The 24,208-nt window shown below is 45.1% G+C and overlaps 1 protein-coding gene across 1 annotated transcript in view; it reads right to left on the bottom strand.

Annotated features, from left to right (window-relative positions):
• The window catches only part of RP1 (RP1 axonemal microtubule associated), a 2,616,437-nt gene that overhangs the window by 268,289 nt on the left and 2,323,940 nt on the right, over window positions 1–24,208 (bottom strand). The window contains exon 55 of the mRNA XM_086965756.1: window positions 9,546–9,700. Within this exon, the coding sequence (XP_086821882.1) occupies window positions 9,546–9,700 (155 nt within the window). The remainder of the gene's footprint in view (window positions 1–9,545; window positions 9,701–24,208) is intronic.

The following is a 24,208-nucleotide window of genomic DNA, read 5'->3' as shown; positions in this document are numbered from 1 at the left end:
GGTGTGTTGGTGAGTGAATGGATTTCTCATTGCTACATGTGCAAGTAAGTACGTATGTAAAACACAATACATGTGAGAGTTGAGATATATAATTAACTGAACATAAGAGCCAGTGAATGTGTGAGTGGCTGTATCGATCACTGTGAGCTTGTATCAGGGATTATATAAGAGAGTAAATATGTGTTATTATATGTTTGAATAAGTAAGATGTGTATAACTGTATAGTTGAGGAAATGGAGGTGTGATTGATTCTTTGCATGACTGACTAGGTGTGTGAGTAACTCCATGGATGAGTGACAGTCTGTGAGTGTCTGTTTATACTGAGTGTATGTAAGGTTATATTAGAGTCTGAAGAGGTTCATTGTATTATCACATGAGTGATGTGATCAGTGATGACAAATGAGATGTCATCAGTGATGTCATTTGAGTTGTCATCAGTGATGTCATCAGTGATGTCATTTGAGATGTCATCATTGATATCATTTGAGTTGTCATCAGTGATGTCATTTGAGATGTCATCAGTGATGTCATCAGTGATGTCACTGACCATGTCATGAATGATGTAATATGTGACATCATCAGCAGTGGATTGCGGGTGCGCGATATATAGTTAGCGCTTATAGTTAGCTAACTATATATGGAATTTCAATGGTTTTATGCGAGTAAAATAAGGTTTTGTAAATGCTAATTCCTAACTATATATGGCCTATAACCTATGGTTTTTTCATTGAATTTTCAAGGTTTTGTAAATGCAAATTCCTAACTATATATCCACTATAACCTATGGTTTTTTCTGTGAATTTCATTGGTTTTTTAATAGCAAATATGAAAAGCTTTAAAATGTCAAGTACGTGATAGATAAAAACATTTTCGTATTTATGCACGCTGATGTGCTTTGAACGCTGCCCCCCCCCCTCCCCTCTTTTGCCTTAGTAGTACTCTCTCTTTGCAGATACAGAAGGGTAGTTAACGCAGGCCTTTACCCCCGTTGTAATCCGTCGTACCTCCTTGTCTCTCCATTTGATTAATTGTTGTCCAAGCATTTACTGTTTTAGAATTGGTTCTCTTTGGATCATTCTCTATTTACAAACAAGCACAAAGTCGCAATACTCTGTTTAGTCTTTGCAGATAGTGAAAAATCGTGTAAAAAAATAAAAGTAATCGAGCAAAATCAGTAGGCCACTAATTGGATCTCTTTTTGACCTCGCTAAAATAGAAATATTAGGAACAACCCTTCTTGAGAAATACGAAAATAGTGAGATGAACTGAGCTCCACACCATGAGGGCTGCAAGACAGCTCGGCTCCATCACCCATCCCGCACAAAATAATGACAAACCCTATGCAAATATTAAAAATATAGACAACACACCAGCAAAGAAACAGGGTAAAACATTTTATTAAAAAACTATTTACATAACGTTGGTTTATAAGATGATGTCAGTAGTGGACCGATGTGTGAATAGATCGAAAACAGCACAAGGCTCCAAGATCCGGATAGCAAGCTCCTGGATGTTGGGTGCCATAGTTTAGAGTTCTAAATTTCAGCCTTTTTCAATGCCTGTGCTTTGTTGAATCAAAATGGCGGCTTGACACAAAGCTGACTCAAGCGTTGTTACTGATGCTATGCAGACAAAAACTGGTTTTCAGTTTGTACATTTTTCTAGATTTTTCAATCCAAGTTTGGTTGACTTTGTAGAACGATGGCTTCAGATTTTCAACATACGGTGTGGTGGCGCTGACTGGGAGGGGGCGCTTCGCTCCTGCCCCCTCCCCAAGTAAGATTTTCATACGTGAAAGTACGTTAATGGTTTTGGTCCCTGAGATGCTTCGATGTCACTACCATTCTCAAATAGCATAAGTTCTGGATGTTGGGTGCCATAGTTAAGAGTTCTGAGCAGCGCTTGTAACACTGTCTGAAGCTTATTTCCACCTACTGCAGCTTCACTATTCTCAAAGTAAGTGAGTGTCGTTTGTGGACCTGACTGCATTAGAAAACAATGTGATATGTTACCTTCCTAAACAGCTTGACGGAGGCCCCTGAGGGGCGCTGTGATGGCCATGGACTCGGAGAAGACGCTTGGCTCCGACACCCTCCCCAAGTCTTATAGCACTGGTGTAGCCTGAGATCGCCCCCGACATAGGCGGCCGGCTCCCGGGGTCCGGCGGTACTTTTTGCCTTTTGATGACTCTTCAATTCTGGACCTTGTCCCACAATCCGTTTGACCTGAAGACAAGCTGTAGTGAGGCGCCCCTTTATCGTTTTAGTTGCCATTCCGCCCGCTTTTGCTACACTGTGCCTCTTCCGCCATTCAGCTGTTTTCCGCCCGCTCTTGCGACTACAGCGTCTCGCTCACCATGTAGTTGAGATGCGCCCGCTCTTGCGGTGCAGCGATAGGCGGCTGCCACAGGACTCTCAAAATGGCGGCCGGCTCTTCGGTTTTGGGCCTGGTCCACTAAAATGGCCCTGGGACACCTTGGAACTCGGACGCTTGTCTGCTAGGGCTTGGGTCCCATTCTCGAAAAGCGTCCCCTCAGCCGTGAAGATTCTACAAAAGTCTTGGGGGCCTCCGACTCCCGCAGGCTTCTGGTGGGGAGCGGCTGCCATGATTGCTCGTGGAATGGCCACGACGGAGCTACGAGATGGTAGTGGTCTCATGCTGACGCCAGCTTTAGTCTGAAACATCCAGAAACACTGTAGACTACCAATTCGATCAGTTCCGGTAGCGCCCCAACATGACCCGGAAGAGAAGAACTTGCCCTCCCCTCTTTGACTGATGGTTCTTGTTGCCTGTCCCCTCTGTTGTCATTTAACAGAACTTTTTGGACTGCTGAAAGGGGTTGTGTTCTGAACGCTGGTTGGTGGAGACATTTAGACTATATTCTTGACCTACGTTGTCGCGTAATGCGTTTTATGACACGCCGCGTTAGCGCACCCGGAAGTGATCCGAGGCGCGGCGCGCAGCGCGTAACGTAAGCATAACAGGTCATGTGACTTGTTAATAAAACTTTTCATTGGTTCATTTTACTTTTGTTAATTTAATGATGAAAAGCTTGGTCATATGACCTAAAAATTACGCTTTTTATTATTTTCGAACAATATTTTTTTTTCAAACATATGTTATAATATTCCAGGCTAATGTACTTTCCCGGAAAATTTACAACTGTCTTGCAAGTAAAATATATTCCTTTTTCGAGAAAAAGGGCGTTTCTTCCTTCCATGACGGAGCCGTTGAGTAAAAGAGATTCGGCCTGCTGTCTTAGTCGCCGATACGCCTGATTATCAGATTCTTATCGATCACTTTATGTTGCAGACATGAAAAACACAACTGCCCTTGACCATTTATCTTTACTGCGTTCCTACATATTATACCTTTTATCCGTCATGTAATTGGACTGCTTTATTTCACTTGCCTTTTACTGATTCGAAAACAGTCACTAAAAGTAAAAACTTTACAAATGAAAATACTACTACCGTGTTTTGTTTTAAAAACCTTTATTGTGAAAATGTCAGTATACAAATACGGGCCTATAACCACGTGGGCCGGCCACGGAGCAAACTCAAATCGTATATGATGAGGAGACATTTACACTGTAGAAGAACGTAACGAGCGGGCCATTAGGTGACAAGAACAAAGGTGTCTAACAGTTGCGGAATCGGTGGACGTACATTTTGTAATTAAAATACGACAGGGCCACTTACAATAACATTTTCTAGATATACATTTGCGGGCAAAGAGTTACGAGTCCCATTTATACCGGCGCCATTTTGGGCGAGGCCGGGCAGGTCCAAGATATAGTCAAAATGTCTCCACCAACCATCGGCCAGACCAGAACCCCTTTCGGCCCTTTATGTTACAAGATGGTGTCTTCCATTCAGAAAATATTGGTGGCAGCATTTTGAAAGGAAACAGAAACAGCCGTTCTCCTAGTGAGTTTCACATTGTTACATTTAGGAAGAATGTTGAAGAGTAGTATGTGGAAAATCTGAAGCCATTTTTCTACAAACTCTCAATCAGACTTGGATGGAAAAAAAAACCTGAAGAATGTACAAACTGAAAACCAATTTTTGTCTGTATAGCACCAACAGTAACGCTTGAGTCAGCTTTGTGTCAAGCCGCCATTTTCATTCAATCAATAGCGTCCCCCTGCACACATTCAGGGACCTGGTCGTGTCTTCAGATGAAACGCATTGTAGGAAAAGAAGCAGAAAGGAAAAGGAAAAAAGTTCCGCCGGACCTAGTGAAGCTGCAGCAGGTGCAAATAAGCTTCAGACAGTCTTACAAGCACTGCTCAGAACTCTCAACTGAGGCACTCAACATCCAGGACTTGCCATTCGGATCTTGGCGCCTTGTATTTTTGTTTTGTTTTTGATGGAGGGGAAAGAACAAAAAACAGACATTGAAAAAGGCTCAACAGTGCAGGGCGCCTTGTGCTGGTTCCGACCTATTCACACATCGGTCCGCTACTGACATCACCTCATAAACCAACGGGGCACCCCACGCCGACTTTCGGCGCAGCATTGTAGGATGGCCACACCAGTGCGGCAATTTGCTGGACACCACCTCGGTGCCATCCAGATCTCGGCGCGTTCATTCATTCAATAGCGTCCCCCTGCACACATTCAGGGACCTGGTCGTGTCTTCAGAAGAAACGCATTGTAGGAAAAGAAGCAGAAAGGAAAAGGCAACAAGTTCCGCCGGACCTAGTGAAGCTGCAGCAGGTGCAAATAAGCTTCAGACAGTTCTACAAGCACTGCTCAGAAATCTCAACTGAGGCACTCAACATCCAGGACTTGCCATTCGGATCTTGGCGCCTTGTGCTGGTTCCGACCTATTCACACATCAGTCCACTACTGACATCACCTCATAAGCCAACGGGGCACCCCACGCCGACTTCCGGCGCAGCATTGTAGGATGGCCACACCAGTGCGGCAACTTGCTGGACACGACCTCGGCGCCATCCGGATCTCGGCGCGTTCGAGTCACTGTACCGCAACAGTGACCGCAATTCAGCTGGACACGCCGTCTTTCGGCGCAGCATTGTAGGATGGCCACACCAGTGCGGCAATTTGCTGGACACCACCTCGGTGCCATCCGGATCTCGGCGCGTTGTGCTGCCTTCGGCCTATTCGCACATCGGTCCGCTACTGACGCCGCCTCACGTGCCAACGGATTTTCTACGCTTTTTGTAGCCCTATGTCGCATAACAGGTCATGTGACTTGTTTATAAAACTTTTCATTGGTTCATTTTACTTTTGGTTTCCTAAAGATGGAAGGCTTGGTCATATGACCTAAAAATAACACTTTTCATTGGTTTAGAACATTTTTTTTTCCCAAACGATGAAAGCCCCACCTTGTTTCTGGATCATTCAGACTGAAGCTGGCGTCAGCATGAGAGCACCACCATCTCGTGGCTCCGTCGTGGTCATTCCGCGAGCAATCATGGCAGCCGCTCCCCACCGGAAGCCTGCGGGAGTCGGGGGCCCCCAAGACTTTTATACAATCTTCACGGCTGAGGGGACGCTTTTCGAGAATGGAGCCCAAGCCCTAGCAGGCAAGCGTCCGACTTCCAAGGTGTCCCAGGGCCATTTCAGTGGACCAGGCCCAAAACCGAAGAGCCGTCCGCCATTTTGACAGCCATGTGGCAGCCGCCTATCGCTGCACTGCAAGAGTGGGAGCAACTCCACAACATGGTGAGCGAGACGCTGTGGCCGCAAGAGCGAGCGCAACTCAGCTAGATGGCCGCCACCTGGGGAGGCCCGTTCACGCCGCCTCCCCCCCCCCCCCCCCCGGGCCGCCGCACGCCAATTTTCGGAGCAGCATTGTAGGATACCAAAACCAGTGCGGCAGTTTACTGGACATCACCTGGGTGCCTGTCGTACATGTTGTGTCAGCCATGTGACACTGGACACAGACCGCTACTGACGAGGCCTCCCCCCGCACCACCCGGGACGCCCCACGCTGTTTTTCTGTGCTGCATTGTAGGATCCCTAAACCAGTGCGGCACCCAGGCGACATCACCTGGGTGCCGTCCAGAACTCTGCACGTTGTGCTGCCTTGGGACTATTCGCACAACAGACCGCTACTGACGAGGCCTCCCCCCGCCCCACCCGGGACGCCCCACGCCAATTTTCGGAGCAGCATTGTAGGATCCCTAAACCAGTGCGGCACCCAGGCGACATCACCTGGGTGCCGTCCAGAACTCTGCACGTTGTGCTGCCTTGGGACTATTCGCACAAAAGACAGCTTCTAACCATTGTTGCTTTTTGTGTTAATAAATGTTTAAATGTTTTTAGTTTTTGTTCTGTTCATTATCGTTAAAAGTTAATAAAGTTTTATAACCTTACTTTGTTGGAGTGTTATCTATTTTTTTTTAAACGGGTGAATGGGGCTTTGAATCGGGTTATTGTCATGTGTGGGCTTTGGAAGTGTGCTGCTGCAGGATCGGACATTTCAAACTCAAATGCACGTTCTTTTTCTTACCTTTCCGAAGCATGGAGCGCAATAGCAGACAGAGAAAGGGTGATGCACGTGTTGAACACTACCTGACCTGGCAAGTTGCTGGCAGTGCCCCCCCGCCCGCTCCTGAAAGAGGGCACACACACACCGCCGCCCCGAGTACTTCACAAATCTTTAAAAGACCATGCGCTTGTTCATGAGGCTTAAATGGTTTATCACCTCTTCTAGAACCCCTGCATCGACCCTCTGACGTTTCCTGGAAAAATTACCATGTAACACAATACCAAGCCCTGTCAGCTGAAACCCCCAAGGAATCGTGGGGCATATTATCAAGGGGGTTTATCTCCGCTTTTTTGGCTTTAAAAACCATGAAAGCGGAGATAAAATTATTTCCCTATTATCAAGCTGTCGCTAACACCAGTTAGTGACAGCTAAAAGGAGATAGCGACCATCTTGGGCCCCGCTTTGCATGTCAGTGATACTTATCACTAATGACATGCAAAGTGGCGTGCCAAGATGTTAGCGACTAGAAACAGTCCCTAACATCGCTACCTTCTATTACCAACTTTTGGAGATATTCGCGCTAAGCGCGAATATCTCCAAAATCTAACACCTGCCCTGAGCAGTTCTTAGCCATGTTATCCAATGGGAGGTGGATAACATGGCTAAGAGCATTAGGTCGATAATACATGAATATCGCTGACTTTTCTGCGATAATAGCAAGGTTTATCTGCGATAAAAATCGCCGATGTGCGGCGATAATTTTTGTCTCTAAACAAGTTAGAGACAAAAATTATCGCTAGTTGTTCGTAATATGCCCCCGGGTTTTTGCTTGCAGAAATCGGGAGGCGGGAGACTAGCACTGAAATCAGTACTCACACGCCTGAATCAGGAGGATTGGCATGTCTGAATTCTCTACAGCTGGGGCCATAAACTACATCCGCAGGGGTAGGTGATAGCCTGGGACCAGCCTGGCATCTAAAATGGCTGCCGTGCACGACAAAATTGTGGCATTCGAAAAAAGGCAAGATGGCGCAGCCGCTGGAAGAGATATATCAACATATATCAGCCTCCTCAGCCACCCTCAGGAAACATAGGGGATTAGGATATGTCTCCCGCACCCCCTTATACCTACTACTTTAATTAACGAAGCACAAAATGGCGAATTCCCGTTTCGCTACCAGTTTGCGGCCCAGTTCGCGGCCCGTGAAGCGCTTCTACCGTGAAAAATCATTTTTTTTTTATTTTCCCCATGGGACCCTTTAATAACCCCAACAACATTCCTAGGGGGTCAAGAGGGGGATACCTTGCCCCCTTTCATTAAATTCCCCCTTAGTTTTTCACCTTTTCTTCTCTCTCGATCCTACCGAGAGACAAGATGGCGGCCGCTCCGGACTGTCACGCAGCAAAAAAAAAAAAAAAGCTCACGCACAGCCGCTGGAAGAGATGTATCAACATATATCAGCCTCCTCACCCACCCTCAGGAAACATAGGGGATTAGGATACGTCTCCCGCACCCACTTATAACTAGTAATTTAATTTACGAAGCACAAAATGGCGAATTCCCGTTTCGCTACCAGTTCGCGGCCGCGCTTCTACCGTGAAAAATCATTTTTTTTTTATTTTCCCCACGGGACCCTTTAATAACCCCAACAACATTCCTAGGGGGTCAAGAGGGGGATACCTTGCCCCCTTTCATTAAATTCCCCCTTCGTTTTCCACCTCTTCTTCTCTCTCGATCCTACCGAGAGACAAGATGGCGTCCGCTCCGGACTGTTTAGAATGTTGACAGACACCGGAGAGCCAATCAGCTTTCTGCGCGCAAAGTTCCGATAAGCGAAAAGTAAGCGGACCGGATCGCTGCCCAGAGCGCTGTTACAGATATATATCTTGGTTTGAACGTTAATTTCTCAAAAACTACTGGAGCACATATATTGAGACCTAGCAAAGGCACATCGGGCTAACAGTCCCTACAATTTTGCCAAGTTTCGTGCAAATCCATTCAGCCGTTCGAGCTAAAAGTGAGTCCAACCGCCCTATGGAAAACTCAATGCAAAAAACGCGTTTTGGGACCCCCCTTTTTTCTCAGCCCCCCCTTGACGAAACCCCACCAAATTTTCAGGGGCTGCTCAGAAACAAAATGTGCCATTTTCCTGAAAATTTCAGCCGATTCCGTCCACAAACGCCAAAGTTATTAGACATAGAATTTTCAAAAGTCCCATAGGGAAAAAATTCTAACTATATATACCTACTGGCGACAGCCAGTAGGTAATATATATATATATATATATATATATATATATATATAAAAATATATAAATATATATATATAAAAATATATAATATAAATATATAAATGTTTACTCCAGCTACTAAAACTTTGCTAAGTTTCTTTATATTTACTAAATCTACACCTTTCAACCTTTGTTCCACCCCCCTCTCTGACTCATCCCAAACCTCTTACGACTTTCAACCTTCAGACATCCTTTTCAAATTTCTCCTCTTCTTTAGCCAATCCACTCAACTAACAGGCACACATATCCACGTATCCTCTACCCCCGATTACAACTTATTATTTCACCTTTTCTAATCTATTGCCATAATTTTATCCCTACTCAAAACACTATTAAACAAACAAGAACTTAGGAGTACAAACTTAACACAACTAATCCACAAGAAGAAAAATAACAGAAAGCACATATTATTATTCTACTAACTATTTAACTCTAATCTTGGGTTCTGGAGCAGCGGGCTACTCGCAGCAAAGGGCTTCAGCACCTCATTTTCAGAGGTACTAAGCACTATGTATATATAATGTATACTTACCATTCACTATTGTCACAAAACAAACTGATCCAGTGTGAAATGAGAATCTTTAGAAAACCAAAAACTTCTAAATGAATTGAAAATGTATCAACCAGAAAGGTTGAGAGTGTCCAGCTCAATTTTAATCTATTTCATGGCCCCTTTAATTGCAAATAGCTGTTTTAGTATTAATGACCCATTAAATTACAATGTGTGGCATATTACAAGACTGTAGCAAACGAGCTCTATTGCCAATTTCTTTAGGAGAAAAGATAGTTCACCTGTTTGCTGTTTTCTTTCCTTCCGTCGGCCCAAAGCTTGGAAATATACCTTTCTCCTGTATCACCATTTGCACCATACAGGCACAGAGAAACCTGAGATATGTTCCTCTTCTCCACATAATGGCTGGACATAATAATAACCTGATATGTAACCTCTGAGGGAACAAAGAAGGAATATTGTAATGAACAAGTAAGCAAAGAGTGAGTAAATATTAGTATTGAAATATTGCTAGAAATCAAGTGCAGACTGAGCTTTCAGGTCTTCTTGTCGAAAATATAACCATACACAGTGTGTATATTTGACTCTCAGATTTCTCATTGCAGTAGTAGATGCTCCTCCTACTAAGGCAGATGATGAGTTATGCAGTCCAATTTGTTGCAAGGGAATCAGATTTTTAAACCAGGGCATGATATGAAGTGAAAAAACGTGAATGGGAAATAAGGTGTTATTAAGTGCGTGACAGTTAAAGCACTGAAGCTAGATTGCTACATTGCTTTTGGCTCCTATCCAAGCCTGCTTGGTCCTTCCAGCATGTGAGACTTCATCAAAATTCATGCGGTTGGTAAGGTGGTATTGAGTGGAGAGGAATTATGGGCAAAGACTAATGTTGGACCCTTGTTGACATCAATTGCTGCCCATGGGGATGTGATGCATTTGCATACACAAAGTGGCAGGCACCACGCGGTGCCTGCCGCATTGTGTATGCAAATGCAAGGGAATACCACAGGTACCCCCATGTGCACCCCCCACCTCGCCTTCACCATGGGGGCCCGCAGGGGGCCCCTAAAGTGAAGTCGGCCTGCCATTGATGCTACGGAAAGGCATTCCCCAAAGCCCATACTAATATGGCTGGTGGTGTCTGATAGACAGCGCCACCATTTTAAACCTTTTCCATCCCGGTCGCCGGCGGAAAAGCGGCAGTCGGTCTTTCCGTCCACCGCGGTTCCCCTGTGTTAAATATTTTACCGTACATGTTTGCCATATAATTTTAAGTACATGAATAGCTCATTAAAATGAAAGGTAGAGTCCGGGGTGTCTGAGTCTTCAAGGGCTTTAATTAAGAAATGACTCGAGTCAATGGAGATCTATTCCATCAATACAAGGGTTCGGGTATGCAAGGGAAGATGTCAGGAAAGATGTCAACGATTTATTCACAGTACATGACATATATAGTAAAATGACACAATAGCATTGCATTACAGTAGGCGTGACTAGTGAAATGTATATGATAAGAACACATGTGCGTAACAAAAAGGCGTGAACATGGGTGCGCACAGAGGCGTGAACTAGAAACGTCACAGAAAGGTGTCATAAGTGGGTGGATGCTTAGGGAATTCTTGCAGAGTCAGCCGAAACCTGTGGCCTGAATGCGCGCGCAGCTAATATGACGTGTGATTGACGTGCGTCTGGAGGAAGCTAAGAGTCTGACTTTTAACACTAGTAGAAGAGACATAAGTCTGGCATGTCAGATCGACCTGTTCCTGAAACATATCTGATATCTTGTGTCTGGAGGATGTTTATACTGGAGGAAAAGGTCTTTCGGGCAGAGGCTATTCTATACTGAATGTATGCGTGTCTAGGTGCAAATGTGCAGAGCCAGGGCCTACCATGGTAACGGGAGCAATTAATTACATGAGGAGGACAGGAAGGCTTTGCCCTTTACTCTGCAGCCGGGGAGCTGTTTACTTATTTTACTAGACAGGAATGTGTTTTCAAGGAGGCTGAGCTGGCTACGCTGATAACTTGAAGGCAAAATACTGTTTTTGGCAGGCAGAGCAGGCCGAGCCGGGCACCGCTCGCTTGGCAGGAAGTAAGGCAGAGGTCAGGGATGCATTTCATCTCCACGTTGCAGCTTTCGTAGACAGAGATGGGAAAAGTGGTTCAATGGCAGGAATCAGGGCCTAACTCGGTAGAGCCAGGAAAACGTGAAAGTGCACCATGTAAAGACGGTGGCACGGCACACTTAGGAACTGAATTATCAATCCATTTATGGTGGATCTGAAAGAGGACATGTTAACGTTGGACGCAAATGTATTTGCGTCATCAAATTCGGTTGCGAAGGGAAGTTACATGCACTTTAACTCGTACATGGAGACGATGGGGTACTCGGTAGGGGACATACCTGACCATAAAAATTTCAATTACCTCATTCCCTCCTTGTCCCCTACGGACCCATTAGGATATATCTATTTTCATGAGACCATCTATCTGTTCATATAACATCATCTGCTCTTCTTTCTTTAATCTGGAATGGGAACGTGAACTTGAACGGGGAACACAAGCTGTGGCGCACAAGCCGCAAATCGCTGGTCCACATTGAAGACATAAACAGCAACTGAATACAATGGCCAATATAATCCCTAGGAATGACAATAGCTTCCATCCCCAGGCTGTTATTACACTCCAGAGCCAACCGGACCAAGTCCAGGAGCCTGGGTTCTGGTGTATCTGATGGGCAATTCCGTGAAGTCTGGTGATGGCCTTATAGACCGAAGGCACGTTATTAGGAATAAACACGAAACAACTGGATCCGATGACTCTACAAGCCCCGCCCCTATCGGCCAGGATGACGTCAAGGACAAGGCGGTTCTGAAGAACAACAAGTCTTATAGCAGACTGCTCCTCTGTTAAATTGCCCAAAGCTGAAGTAGTCTCATTCACTACTGCTTCGAGAATTCTGGTTAATTTGCGTATCAGTTTACTATTGGACACTGTGCCTAAATAGGGAAAGAATCCTTTATTGAAATCTGTATATTGTTCCCATGCGGTTTCAGTAAAATCAACTAATGGAAGATCTCTTTTGTGCCTAACTAGATTGAGGCGGGAATTTCTGTGATAATCAGATGGGGCTAGAAAAACTGGTGGCAATAAGAATGCAATGAAACACGTACCATCCCAGTCTAGAGGTAAACGTACATAAGCTGTATGACCACAAATGAAATAGGAATGTCGGGAAGCTTTGGATGTAGACTTGCCTTCATCACTGAATTCGACCACAGTAGTGCAATCACTATGGCCTAGATGTACTGAACCATTCTTTCTGACGCATAATACACCTTTAGCTGGTAAAACTGATATGGATGGCAAGTCTGGACTAGTTTCTGACTGCACATTTAGAATCATGAGGTTGAGTGTAAAATTGCCTAATCCATACACTTCATTTTCTAGATCGGTCCCTGTCATTTGTGGAAGACCTTCTTCATCTGGGAAACATGCTTTGTTCAAAACTGTGTTCAGGTTCCCCCATATCCATTTGCCTTGGGAAACCCTTGATTCAGTATCTAAAGAGGATATTAAACTAAACCATGCACCACAGGAACCATTATGTGTAAACGGGTAAGAAAAGAGGGGAAGAGCTCCCTTGTAGTTCTGATAGGGAGGGAGTCGGCCACATATCCAACAGTTAGTAGCATTGTTGATCTGGTGAGAATGGTGTAACATACGAATGAATGTATTGTTGCGCAGCGCAAGTCGATAAGACAGTTCGTGTGGAGGTAGTTCACTAAACGTGTGTTCTGCAGTGTCATTAGAAAAAGAATGTGCAATCGGAAAATACAGGTACAACATCAAGCTGATGCCAATTAACGTAAGACTCAGAAAAAACATAATAATCAGGGTGCAGATGCACCTACTACGGAGATTTTTACAGTAACGATTTCTTTTCATGATCTCCTGTCTATCTCTCTCTCTATTTGGGTCTAACTTGTACATTGTCAGAAACTGCCTAACCGCTTCACCCGAGGGGGACTTAAACAATTAAACTGTCTGACTTACTAGACCTCAATTTCTGTCTGTACTCCTCTTGGGGATTTTTCTCTCGAAAAGGGAGTTTGGTATCTGTCTCTGGTACGTGAGAGTTCTGGGAGTCAGGGTTTGGCGGAAGTCCATGAAATTTCTTCACGTGAATGGAGTGCACCCAGCCCTTCCTCCCCTCCAACTTTACAGCAGTCCGGGTTGTTAACAAAACAATCTTCGGCTCCTTCCAGCGGGGCTCCAAAGGACTCGTCCTATCGAAGTTCCGAACAACAACAGTATCTCCCGGGACCAGTGCATGTGGCTTCACCTCGGTGTTGTCTGGGAAGGCTGCAGCAACCTGTGAACGACAAGATTGTAGTGCAGACATCAAGGAAGCAAGGTAATCTGTCAGCATAGTACTTTCGACATCAGTGATTTTTCTCGGCAGAGGCGTCCCCCACATATTAGGAGGTCTACCGAAGACCACCTCATACGGAGATAGCCCTGTCCTAGAATGGGCTACCATTCTCATATAAAACAGTGCAACTGGTAATGCTACTATCCAATCTACGCCTTTCTCTTTACACACTTTTGCAAGGCGAGTTTTCAGAGTCTGATTGTGGCGCTCCACGAGACCTGCTGCCTCTGGATGCCGGACACAGTGAAACTTCCACTGGTACCCCAATAGAAGTGAGATCTGCTTCATCAGTTCAGACGAGAATGGCTGACCGTTGTCTGAATACACAACACGGGGCAAACCGTATCGAGGGAAAAATTCACGAACTAGCTGCCTGGCAGTGGTCGGGGCGGTGTAATCTGGAACGGGATATGCTTCTGTCCATCGGGATAGGGCACATACAACTACGAGGACATACTTGAATCCTCGGCATCTGTCCATCTGGATATAATCCATCTGGAGGACTTCAAAAGGATAGTCAGGAGGATGAAATCCACCTTGCTCTACGGGAATCCCTTTTCCTGGATTGAACTGACAACAGATCATGCAGGTACGCACTTTCTGTTTTGCTGCTGCTCGTAAATGCTTGTTGAACCAGAGATTCTGTAAACTGTCTAACATGGCTTTTTCACCTAAATGTGCTGGGCTATGTGCAGTGTTGATGATAACTTGAACCATAGAGTCGGGGAGGAACCAGGTGGTCTTTCCCCTCGTCATCCAACCTTGATCTGTCTGGACCCCTCCTTGTTCAGCCCATTTCTTGATTTCATCTGAAGTAGCATGTGTCTGTATGTCAATGACATCTAGTGTGGGGTCCCTGACTGTCATGCTGTGTGTCAGTGATGATACACCAGTCTTTGTCATATCAGTCGTCTGTGCATGAGTCTGTGCTGTATATTTCGCTGTCTGATCTGCAAAGTCGTTACCCTGGGAAATCTTGTCTGTTACTTTCGTATGTGCTTTGCACTTCATGATGGCTATGGCTGTAGGCAAATGTATTGCTTCTAACAGTGCTTGAATGAGGGGACCATGCTGGATTTTGGCTCCGTGAGAGGTTAGAAAACCTCTCTCTTGCCAGAGGACACCGAAGTCGTGAACGACTCCGAATGCATAACGTGAATCTGTGTATATATTTACTTTCTTGTTCTTGGCTAGTATACAGGCTTGAGTCAGAGCAACGAGCTCTGCTGCTTGGGCTGACAGGGTATCAATGCGATGTGTTTCTATGACTTCAGTTTCAGTGGTCACTGCATATGCGGCCACTAACTCTCCTGTGCTTGTTCTCATGCATGAACCGTCCACATAAAGTGTCAGGTCTGGATCGGGTAATGCGACATCGGTCAAGTCTTGTCTGGGTTTCGTAACTGTGTCAACTACATCTACGCAATCATGTGGAGTAGGATCTGTTGTGCTTGATGGTAAAAGTGTAGCAGGATTCAGTGTATTACAACGTCTGATTTCTATGTGTGGTTGGAATAATGTCAGTTCATAACCTGTCAGTCGTGCTATAGTCAAGTGTTGGGTCTGTGTTCTGTTTAGGAGAACTTCCACAGAATGTGGAACCTGTACTGTCATTTGGTGTCCCAATACAATGGAATCACTTTGTCTGATTGCTAGAGCTGTCGCTGCAACTGATTTCAAGCATGCAGGCAAGGCCTGGGCTACTGGGTCTAATGTGCTCGAAAAATAAGCACACGGTCTGTGTTTGTCTGCTTGAAGCTGAGTGAGAACCGACAATGCTGTGCCATCGCGTTCTGTGACAAAAAGTGTAAAAGGTTTGCTGTAACATGGTGTTGCTAAAACATGTGCTTGACATAAGGCTTTCTTTAATTCGTCAAAAGCTTGTGTATGTTCCTGAGTCCAAGGGAGGACAGTCGAAGACGCTGCCTCTTGTGTTGTCAACTGTATGAGTGGTTTAGTTAGAAATGCATATTGGGGAATCCATTGTCTGCAATAAGAAGTGAGTCCAACAAAGGCTCGTACTTCTTTCTGTGTCTTGGGTTGTGGAAGATGTGCAATTAACTGTATACGATCTGGTGTCAGCTGTCTCCCCTCTTTGGACAGCAAGTGCCCAAGGTACACAACTTGATGGGCGCAGAATTGCAGCTTCGAAGGAGACACCTTGTGTCCCTTGTCCGAAAAACAAAACTGTCAGTGAGGCTTGTTCACATTCTGGTTCACTTCGGGCGGTGATCAGTAGATCATCGACGTACTGTAGTAGGGCAGTATTGGGAGGCATGTGAATATTGTCAAGTTGTCGTTTCAATGCTTGGCTGTAGATGCTGGGGCTTTCTGTGAATCCTTGAGGTGCGCGTGCAAATCTGAAGCTTCGGCCATTTAAACAGAATCCGAAAAGATACTGGCTTTCCAGATCAATGGGGACACTAAAGAAGGCGTTCTTCAGATCGATTACAGTAAAGAACGTCGCCTCTGAATCAATAGCTGTCAACAATGAGGAAATATCCGGGACCACAGGATACTGTGGTACCACGCATTTATTCAATTCAAGTAAATCAATAACCAGTCGATAAACTGGAGGTGCATTTGGATCAGTACGTTTAAGAATCGGAATGATAGGAGAATTACAAACATTGGAGTCGGTTTCTACAACCACTCCTTGTGCAATGAGCTCGTCAATGATTTTCAGTAAAGCCACTACAGCATCTGGTGGTAACTTATATTGTCGGATACGTGGTAGTATAACTCCTGGCTTGAGTGTAACACGGTACGGTGTAATGTGCATACAACCTACATCAGTGGGGCCTTTCGCCCATAAATGTGCAGGGACGTTCTGTAACCTGGGATCAAAATCTCTCAACACATAATGGCCCTTGAAGTCACGAAGGAACAGCCTGACTCCTTCCGGAGAACAACAAATTACAGCTCCTAGAGCTTTCAGGGTTTTTATACCAAGCAAGTTTTCTGGACATGATTTCGTGAGCAATAAATCTGTGGTTCGGGACAATGGACCAACTGCAAGAGGCACTGGTTTCGATACTTCATTAACAATAGGCTTTCCTGAAAATCCAAGGGAAACATTCTGTGAGCCTGAGAGGGGTGCCCCTCGAACCTCTTCATGACTGATGGTTGTCCTGCTTGCCCCTGTGTCAATCAAAAACTTTCTATCTTTCCCTAATACCTGACTATGTACATAGGGACCCTCTTGATCTACAGGAACCTCAATAAGAGGCAAGCCAACCTCCCTCTCTAGGCTGTTTCATGTGTATTGCTGATAATCGGGGTAATCGGATTGAGCATACTGGTACATCTGTTGTGTGACATGCTGAGTAGCGGCAATGGGTTGGGGCTGTGGTACCGCTACGGTCTGTTGTGGAACATGCATAGGTTGTACATTCTGTGGAACATGTTGTTGGACCTGATCCTGTCTGGGCGGACGTGGTCTCTCTTTGGTTTTACCCGTGGAGATATTGTGTTTCAAAACTGCACATTCGTTTACATAGTGACCTGGCTGTTTACAATAGTTGCATGTCCCTTTAACGGGAGCCGCTGAATTATTTGAATGTGTCGCGCCTTTCTTCTGACCACCTGCTGGAACTGACTGAGCAACTAACATTTTCATGTTTGTGTCTTTCATACGTCTCTGTTCGTGATCATGTTCCTCCCTAATTCTGTTCTGGTGGTATTGTAACATTTGTAACATTTGGGATGGCGTATTGGCTTGCCATGTACTCTCGACTTTCAAAACACGGTTCTTAAACTGAGGCAAAGAATTCTCGACTAATTTTGACACAAAAAGGTGTGGATATGACTCGCTACTTGTTTTCAGGCCACTATTAATAATAAAACATTTCTCGAATCTGGAATAAAAATCACTAGTGTCTTCGTCGGGTTTCTGTTTACAGGCTGAGATTGCATCCCAATCCTCCTTTTTAGTTGCTAACAGTCTAGGCAAAACCTGTACTAATAAACCTGGTAATGCTTTAGTTTTCTCCCCAAGACCTACACCTGGGGTTCGACCAGTTTCCTCGGTTTCTAATGCAGCCCAATCAATCTTTTTGTCTCCCACCTCCCATTCTTTTTCTTAGAGTTTCTCGTAAATACCGGCAGGCAGTAACACTTTCAATATTTTCATAATGTCGGGATAGGTGTAGTCACCCATGAGTAACATGTCTTTTATTTCACGGTGGAAATCTGCAGGGTCTTTATCGTGACTGAGTATTATTTTCTTCATTTCCAATAATTCCATTTTAGTTATAGGCGTGTAAACGAACACGCGTTTAAGGGTATCATCGGCTTTCCTGACTGGATGTACTTCACGTAAAGGATTCTGTTTGTCTAAGTGATATGGCTGCCTGACTGGGGGTGGAACGGAAACAAGATGTGGAGTCAAGAAAGTTCTATATTTGTGACGTTGTTCTAAAATCGTTTCAATTAAATCAGTACCTAGGCCTCTCCATCTTCTCAGGAGTAAGTCTTGCAATAAACTGTATAACGGACCTGGATCAGATGCTTGATTTTCATACTGTATAATAAGGTGTTGGGTCATGTATATACCAGCTAGTCGCTGTTCTTCTGGAGTGAGACTTAAAAATGTGTGCACTACTGAATCGTCTTGGTATATGCTGTCATCCCCGGCCCACTGTACTGCGGACCGGGCTAGTTCCTGTTCTCGTAAGGTATTGAGTTCGTGATAACCTACTCTGTCTTTCAGTACTTTGTCAGTATTTTGGAATACATGCTCAAGGGAATATCGCTCTGGTATCGGACATAGGTAACGTTTCTTGTTTTCTAAACGAATGGGTCTGTCAAAGGGCCGATCAAGAGGAGATGATCTAGGGAGTTTCTCTCTACCTACGTATGCTATCATGTCTCTATTTGGTAATTGCGAGGTTTCTGCTGTAGTCTCTGGTTGTTCTTCCTCGTCTGAGGTTTTCTCGACATCTGACTCGAGTTGCCTATCAGACTCTCGGCGGACATGTATTGCTTATATTTCTGAACGGATTTTTCTAACCATAGCATGCACACATTTCTCTCTGTCATGTTTACCCTCTGCAATATTCTGACTCCATCTGATCAATCTATTCATCTCTCCTTCTGGAAAACCGGGTTGATCTTGTTCTCTTATCAAACAATTAACCAAAAATCGCATTATTATACCTTGAGTCTCAACTTTCTGACGTGACATGGCTTCACCAACACACTCCGGTCTTTCTCCTGTTCTAATAAAATGATACATATTGTCTAAATGGTCTGGCATTTCTGGCAGTAAAACTAAATAATCCGTAACACGTCTTAAACGTAGGGATGCTAACAACATGGGTCCTGTTCTTCCTGGCACTGTATCATATCTGCAATCAGTAAGCTGTTCTTGAAGTTTTTCGGCTGGAGCTCCTTTAGGTGTTCGCGACATTGCGAAATCTCTCATTGTCATACGTTGTAACTGTGGCGGGGTGCGAAAACCTCCTCTAGCACCTCCTGAGGCGGAGGCTTGAGCATAACCTGGCTGTAGGGTCGGTATTTGTAACGGGGTTGGGCCCTGAACAGTGCCAGGCCCAAAAGGATTAAGCGGATGAATACCACCAGGGAGAACTATATGGGAAGTGTTAAGTGGCGCGGGAAGAGGTGCAGGAACAGGTGCAGGATGTGGTGCGGGTGGGGTTTGCTGTTGCGGACCTGGGGGTAGATGATCGTGGGGTAGGTTGACGTCAGCAGGTGGTACGGGTACATGGGCAGGTGCAGTAGTATATGCGGGGGCTACATCGTCTAGATAGGAAGAAAGGAAAATGTCTGCTGCAGTCTTATGACGTAATTTAGTCGGAACCAATGGAGAGGGCAGATCTTTCGGTATTTCCGGGGTCGCCTTGGGCAGGCCCTCGGCCAGAACTGGATACAGTCCTGTCACAATGGCATGTGGCTCAGGGGTTAGAGGCGGCATAGCTTGAGTTTCGGCCCTGGACCAGGGTTCAATTCCCCGCCTCGGCGGGTCTTGGGCTCAATAATCCCATGGACTGGATAATTCTCGCTCCGGTGCCTTCTCGACTCACGGGTTCACACTCTTCGACTCTGGGCAATAGCTTGCTTAATCTCCACATTGGCCCTTCGCGGCGGGATGCCTGGCTTTCACCTTGTGGATACCCTTCCAGGGTTATCTCACAGGGGAATACCAGGACGGGTTCCCTAAGCAAGCGCGGAGATGCCCCAGGGTAAGTCCTGCGCTATATAAGTTTCATACATTTACATTTACATTTACATTACTCTGTCTGTCGTGTTGTTCCATTCTAACTCGTTCTCCTTCTTCTATTAGTTCTTTTTCTTTGGCTTTTTCGGAATCCTCTCTACTTTTCTCTTCTTTTCTGAACGCTTTTTCTGTCCGTCTATGTGATTCTTTACGCCACAATTCAATGGCATCTTTCTGTGATTGTCTAGCTTTCTTTTTCCATAACGCTTCTTCTACTCTCATGATGCAATCGGCATCCCATGTCCCTGTAACAGGCCATCTCTGATTCTCTGACAAGTCCTTCGTGTAATCCACCCACAAATCTAGATATAATATGGCATCTAAGCCGTGCTTGAGGTACATAAAATGCCCAGGAGTGTCCCTGGGTGGGATGGGAACTGCTTCTTCAAGAATCCCTTTCCTAGTCCCTATCTGTCGTAACTTCGAGAACAAAGGCATTGCTGCCTCTAAAATGGACACGAAAACAATGAACACAATATAATATGCAAACAATCACTCATACCACGACATCAAACACATTGAAACATTTCGAACATATATTGACTACCCCCTAATTCAATAACGAGAACAAAATTGAACCGTTGAATACAAGAATTACTTGATATACTGCTAAACAGTACAGATACACTGCTAAAACAGTGCAGACCGGGTCTGTGTACCCAAACCCGTCTTGACCGGATACAAATTAATGCACCCGTCTTGATGCGTCCCCAGCAACGGTACTCACCGGGAAGCACGGAACGGAAGGCCTCGGAAACTCGACTAGACTGGACTGACGTCACCGCTTCTGCTGCGCACTACGCATGCGCCTCGGCACTACAGGTGGGCCTCTCGACACCTCGGACGCTGCTCTCTCGGCTGGGCTCTGGTCAGGATCCTCCGCCCTCCTCACCGCCTCGTCTGGATGTCGACCGCAGTCCCCGTCACCTCCGTGGGCCTGAGGGAGATACAGGAAATCCTGCAGATGCGCATGAGGTCCGTCACGGCCGTGGCAGGGGGCAAGGCCTGCGACGCATCTCCGGCGCGTGGGGTGGGGGAGGGGTCCCTATTCGGACCTATAAGGCAGAGTCCGGGGTGTCTGAGTCTTCAAGGGCTTTAATTAAGAAATGACTCGAGTCAATGGAGATCTATTCCATCAATACAAGGGTTCGGGTATGCAAGGGAAGATGTCAGGAAAGATGTCAACGATTTATTCACATAACATGACATATATAGTAAAATGACACAATAGCATTGCATTACAGTAGGCGTGACTAGTGAAATGTATATGATAAGAACACATGTGCGTAACAAAAAGGCGTGAACATGGGTGCGCACAGAGGCGTGAACTAGAAACGTCACAGAAAGGTGTCATAAGTGGGTGGATGCTTAGGGAATTCTTGCAGAGTCAGCCGAAACCTGTGGCCTGAATGCGCGCGCAGCTAATATGACGTGTGATTGACGTGCGTCTGGAGGAAGCTAAGAGTCTGACTTTTAACACTAGTAGAAGAGACATAAGTCTGGCATGTCAGATCGACCTGTTCCTGAAACATATCTGATATCTTGTGTCTGGAGGATGTTTATACTGGAGGAAAAGGTCTTTCGGGCAGAGGCTATTCTATACTGAATGTATGCGTGTCTAGGTGCAAATGTGCAGAGCCAGGGCCTACCATGGTAACGGGAGCAATGAATTACATGAGGAGGACAGGAAGGCTTTGCCCTTTACTCTGCAGCCGGGGAGCTGTTTACTTATTTTACTAGACAGGAATGTGTTTTCAAGGAGGCTGAGCTGGCTATGCTGATAACTTGAAGGCAAAATACTGTTTTTGGCAGGCAGAGCAGGCCGAGCCGGGCACCGCTCGCTTGGCAGGAAGTAAGGCAGAGGTCAGGGATGCATTTCATCTCCACGTTGCAGCTTTTGTAGACAGAGATGGGAAAAGTGGTTCAATGGCAGGAATCAGGGCCTAACTCGGTAGAGCCAGGAAAACGTGAAAGTGCACCATGTAAAGACGGTGGCACGGCACACTTAGGAACTGAATTATCAATCCATTTATGGTGGATCTGAAAGAGGACATGTTAACGTTGGACGCAAATGTATTTGCGTCATCAAATTCGGTTGCGAAGGGAAGTTACATGCACTTTAACTCGTACATGGAGACGATGGGGTACTCGGTAGGGGACATACCTGACCATAAAAATTTCAATTACCTCACCCCCGCCATAGTAATATGGCAGGGGGAAATGGGTGGTGGCCGGTTGGCGGGCGGACAAGGATGTCAGGCAGATCGCCACCGCCCACATGGTGGTGGCAATCCGCCCAACATCCTAATGGGCCCCTTTGTATTTAATTTGATGTGTGCCAAGCTGTTCGTGCATGGCTCTATTTCTGTGTAAGGGAGTGCTTCCCTATAGCATCACTTACTACTTTTCGAAGTAGACATTTATCATAATCATCCAATCCTGTTGTGGAGAGTGCACCGAGAAAGGCCCAGGAGAAGATAGAAACATATTGTTTTCAAAACAACAAATCGAGCCGGTGGCATTTTCATTTGTTTTGAGAGAGTGAAAGTCAGTAGTCAAATAATATGGATTTACTTACTCACGTACATCCCAAATTGCCTGAAGCTGAGTTGTTCATGGATATCATAATTGAGGAAAATAAGGCTTTTTCAAACAGTGGTATCAACTAATATAGTGCTAAAATGATACCGGTTAGAAATTGGGCTATAGTTTGAGGGGGTGAGAACTCTTCTGAAGCAACAACCACAATCCTTGTCAGAGTGAACTACAACATTAAATTAACCTGTGCTTAACCCTCTGGTAGCTGTGCAAAAACCAGTCAGGCTTATCTTAGAGGTAATAAGTATTTATGCAACACACAAAAAGTAATATAAATCACAAACAAATTTAGAAAAATAGAGTACATTTTAATATATAAACTCTGACGGTGGGTTTTTGGACCAGGACAAAGTGATAAGTTCGGGCTAACCATGAAGGAACGCAGGCCGGGGACAATACCATGTTTGGCCTGCTGAGGATTGTATCTTTTGGCTTTTGTGCAAGGTCTGCTGGTGTTACATTGCGAGGCTTCGAGTTGTCTGGCATTGGTTCAGATGTGACTGTGCAGTGAGGCTTGGTAGGGGTTTGTGTCACTGCCCTGGGTATTTGAAGTACTACTTTAGTAGGAACTTATGAGTAAATAAATGTGCCAATTGGGTGTAAGCCAATTTTAGCATGTTTAAAGGAGAGAGCACAAGCACTTTAGCACTGGTTAGCAGTGGTGAAGTGCAATGAGTCCTAATGCCAACAAAAATAAAATTCAGAAAACAGGAGGGCAGAAGGCAAAACATGTGGGGGGGGGACCCTGGGCAGAGGGCCAAGTCCAACAATAACTAAAACAACATACACACTGTATTGATTTATTGAGGGAGCCCGGTGCAGAAAGCATGGAATAATCTACTGTGCCTACAAAGGTTTCTCTTTCTAGATTTTTAATCTGGTGTCATATAAAACGGGAACATCATTTCATTATTAAATCTAAAGGAGGATGAGTCTTGAAACTGAGTTCACTTGAGTTGGGAGGTCAGTGTTTGGTGGAACAATTCAGCGAGGTTTTGGATTCAGCTTACTTGGATTGATTGATGAACCTGAGCAATGGCAAAGCAATGGGAATGTGTGAAGGTTGATCGCCAAGGACCAGACGCTTTAGTTTCTGGACGTTTCGGGCAAATTAATCTGATTTGTGTCTAGGCCTGGTCTTGTGTTAATTTCCCTGATCCACATATTACTCAGACTGTCACTCAGAAGCTTTCTTACTCATGAGGTGGATCTGCGTTGGCATCAGGAGATACTGTCAAGCAGCTAGAGCATATGTATGTGAAATATCAATGAATAAAATGCTGATACACCAGAACCACATTCTTAGTGTGATGCCTAATAGATGAGAGTGGAAAACTTTCAGATGCAGTTCTTGAGTTCTGTCTTTTAAGTTGTTTGCCCCGTGAAGTGGTCATTTGCCCATTCGAGTGGTTGCTGTGGTTATTTAGGAGGGCCAATAACATAAAGAGTTTTCTCTTCTCTGCTCTGGGTGATCGGAACTCATATTAGTGCAATCTAAGATGCCCCTGATTTGACACCGTCGCTGTCTCTAGAGTGAAAACTCTGAACTCACCAGGTTTGCAACTAAGTGTATGCTTTAATTTCAGGCAATCATTATTAAAGTTTTTTATATTGTGGCCTTACTGATGAAGACCAGGATGAGTTGTGCCTCTTTGGCCTCGATTACAAGTAGC

The sequence above is a fragment of the Lissotriton vulgaris genome, chromosome 4_1 (genome assembly GCF_964263255.1).
Source record: "Lissotriton vulgaris chromosome 4_1, aLisVul1.2, whole genome shotgun sequence".
Classification (NCBI taxonomy): domain Eukaryota; kingdom Metazoa; phylum Chordata; class Amphibia; order Caudata; family Salamandridae; genus Lissotriton; species Lissotriton vulgaris.
Note: the sequence above shows the minus strand (reverse complement) of the source record. Positions and strands in the feature narration are given on the sequence as shown.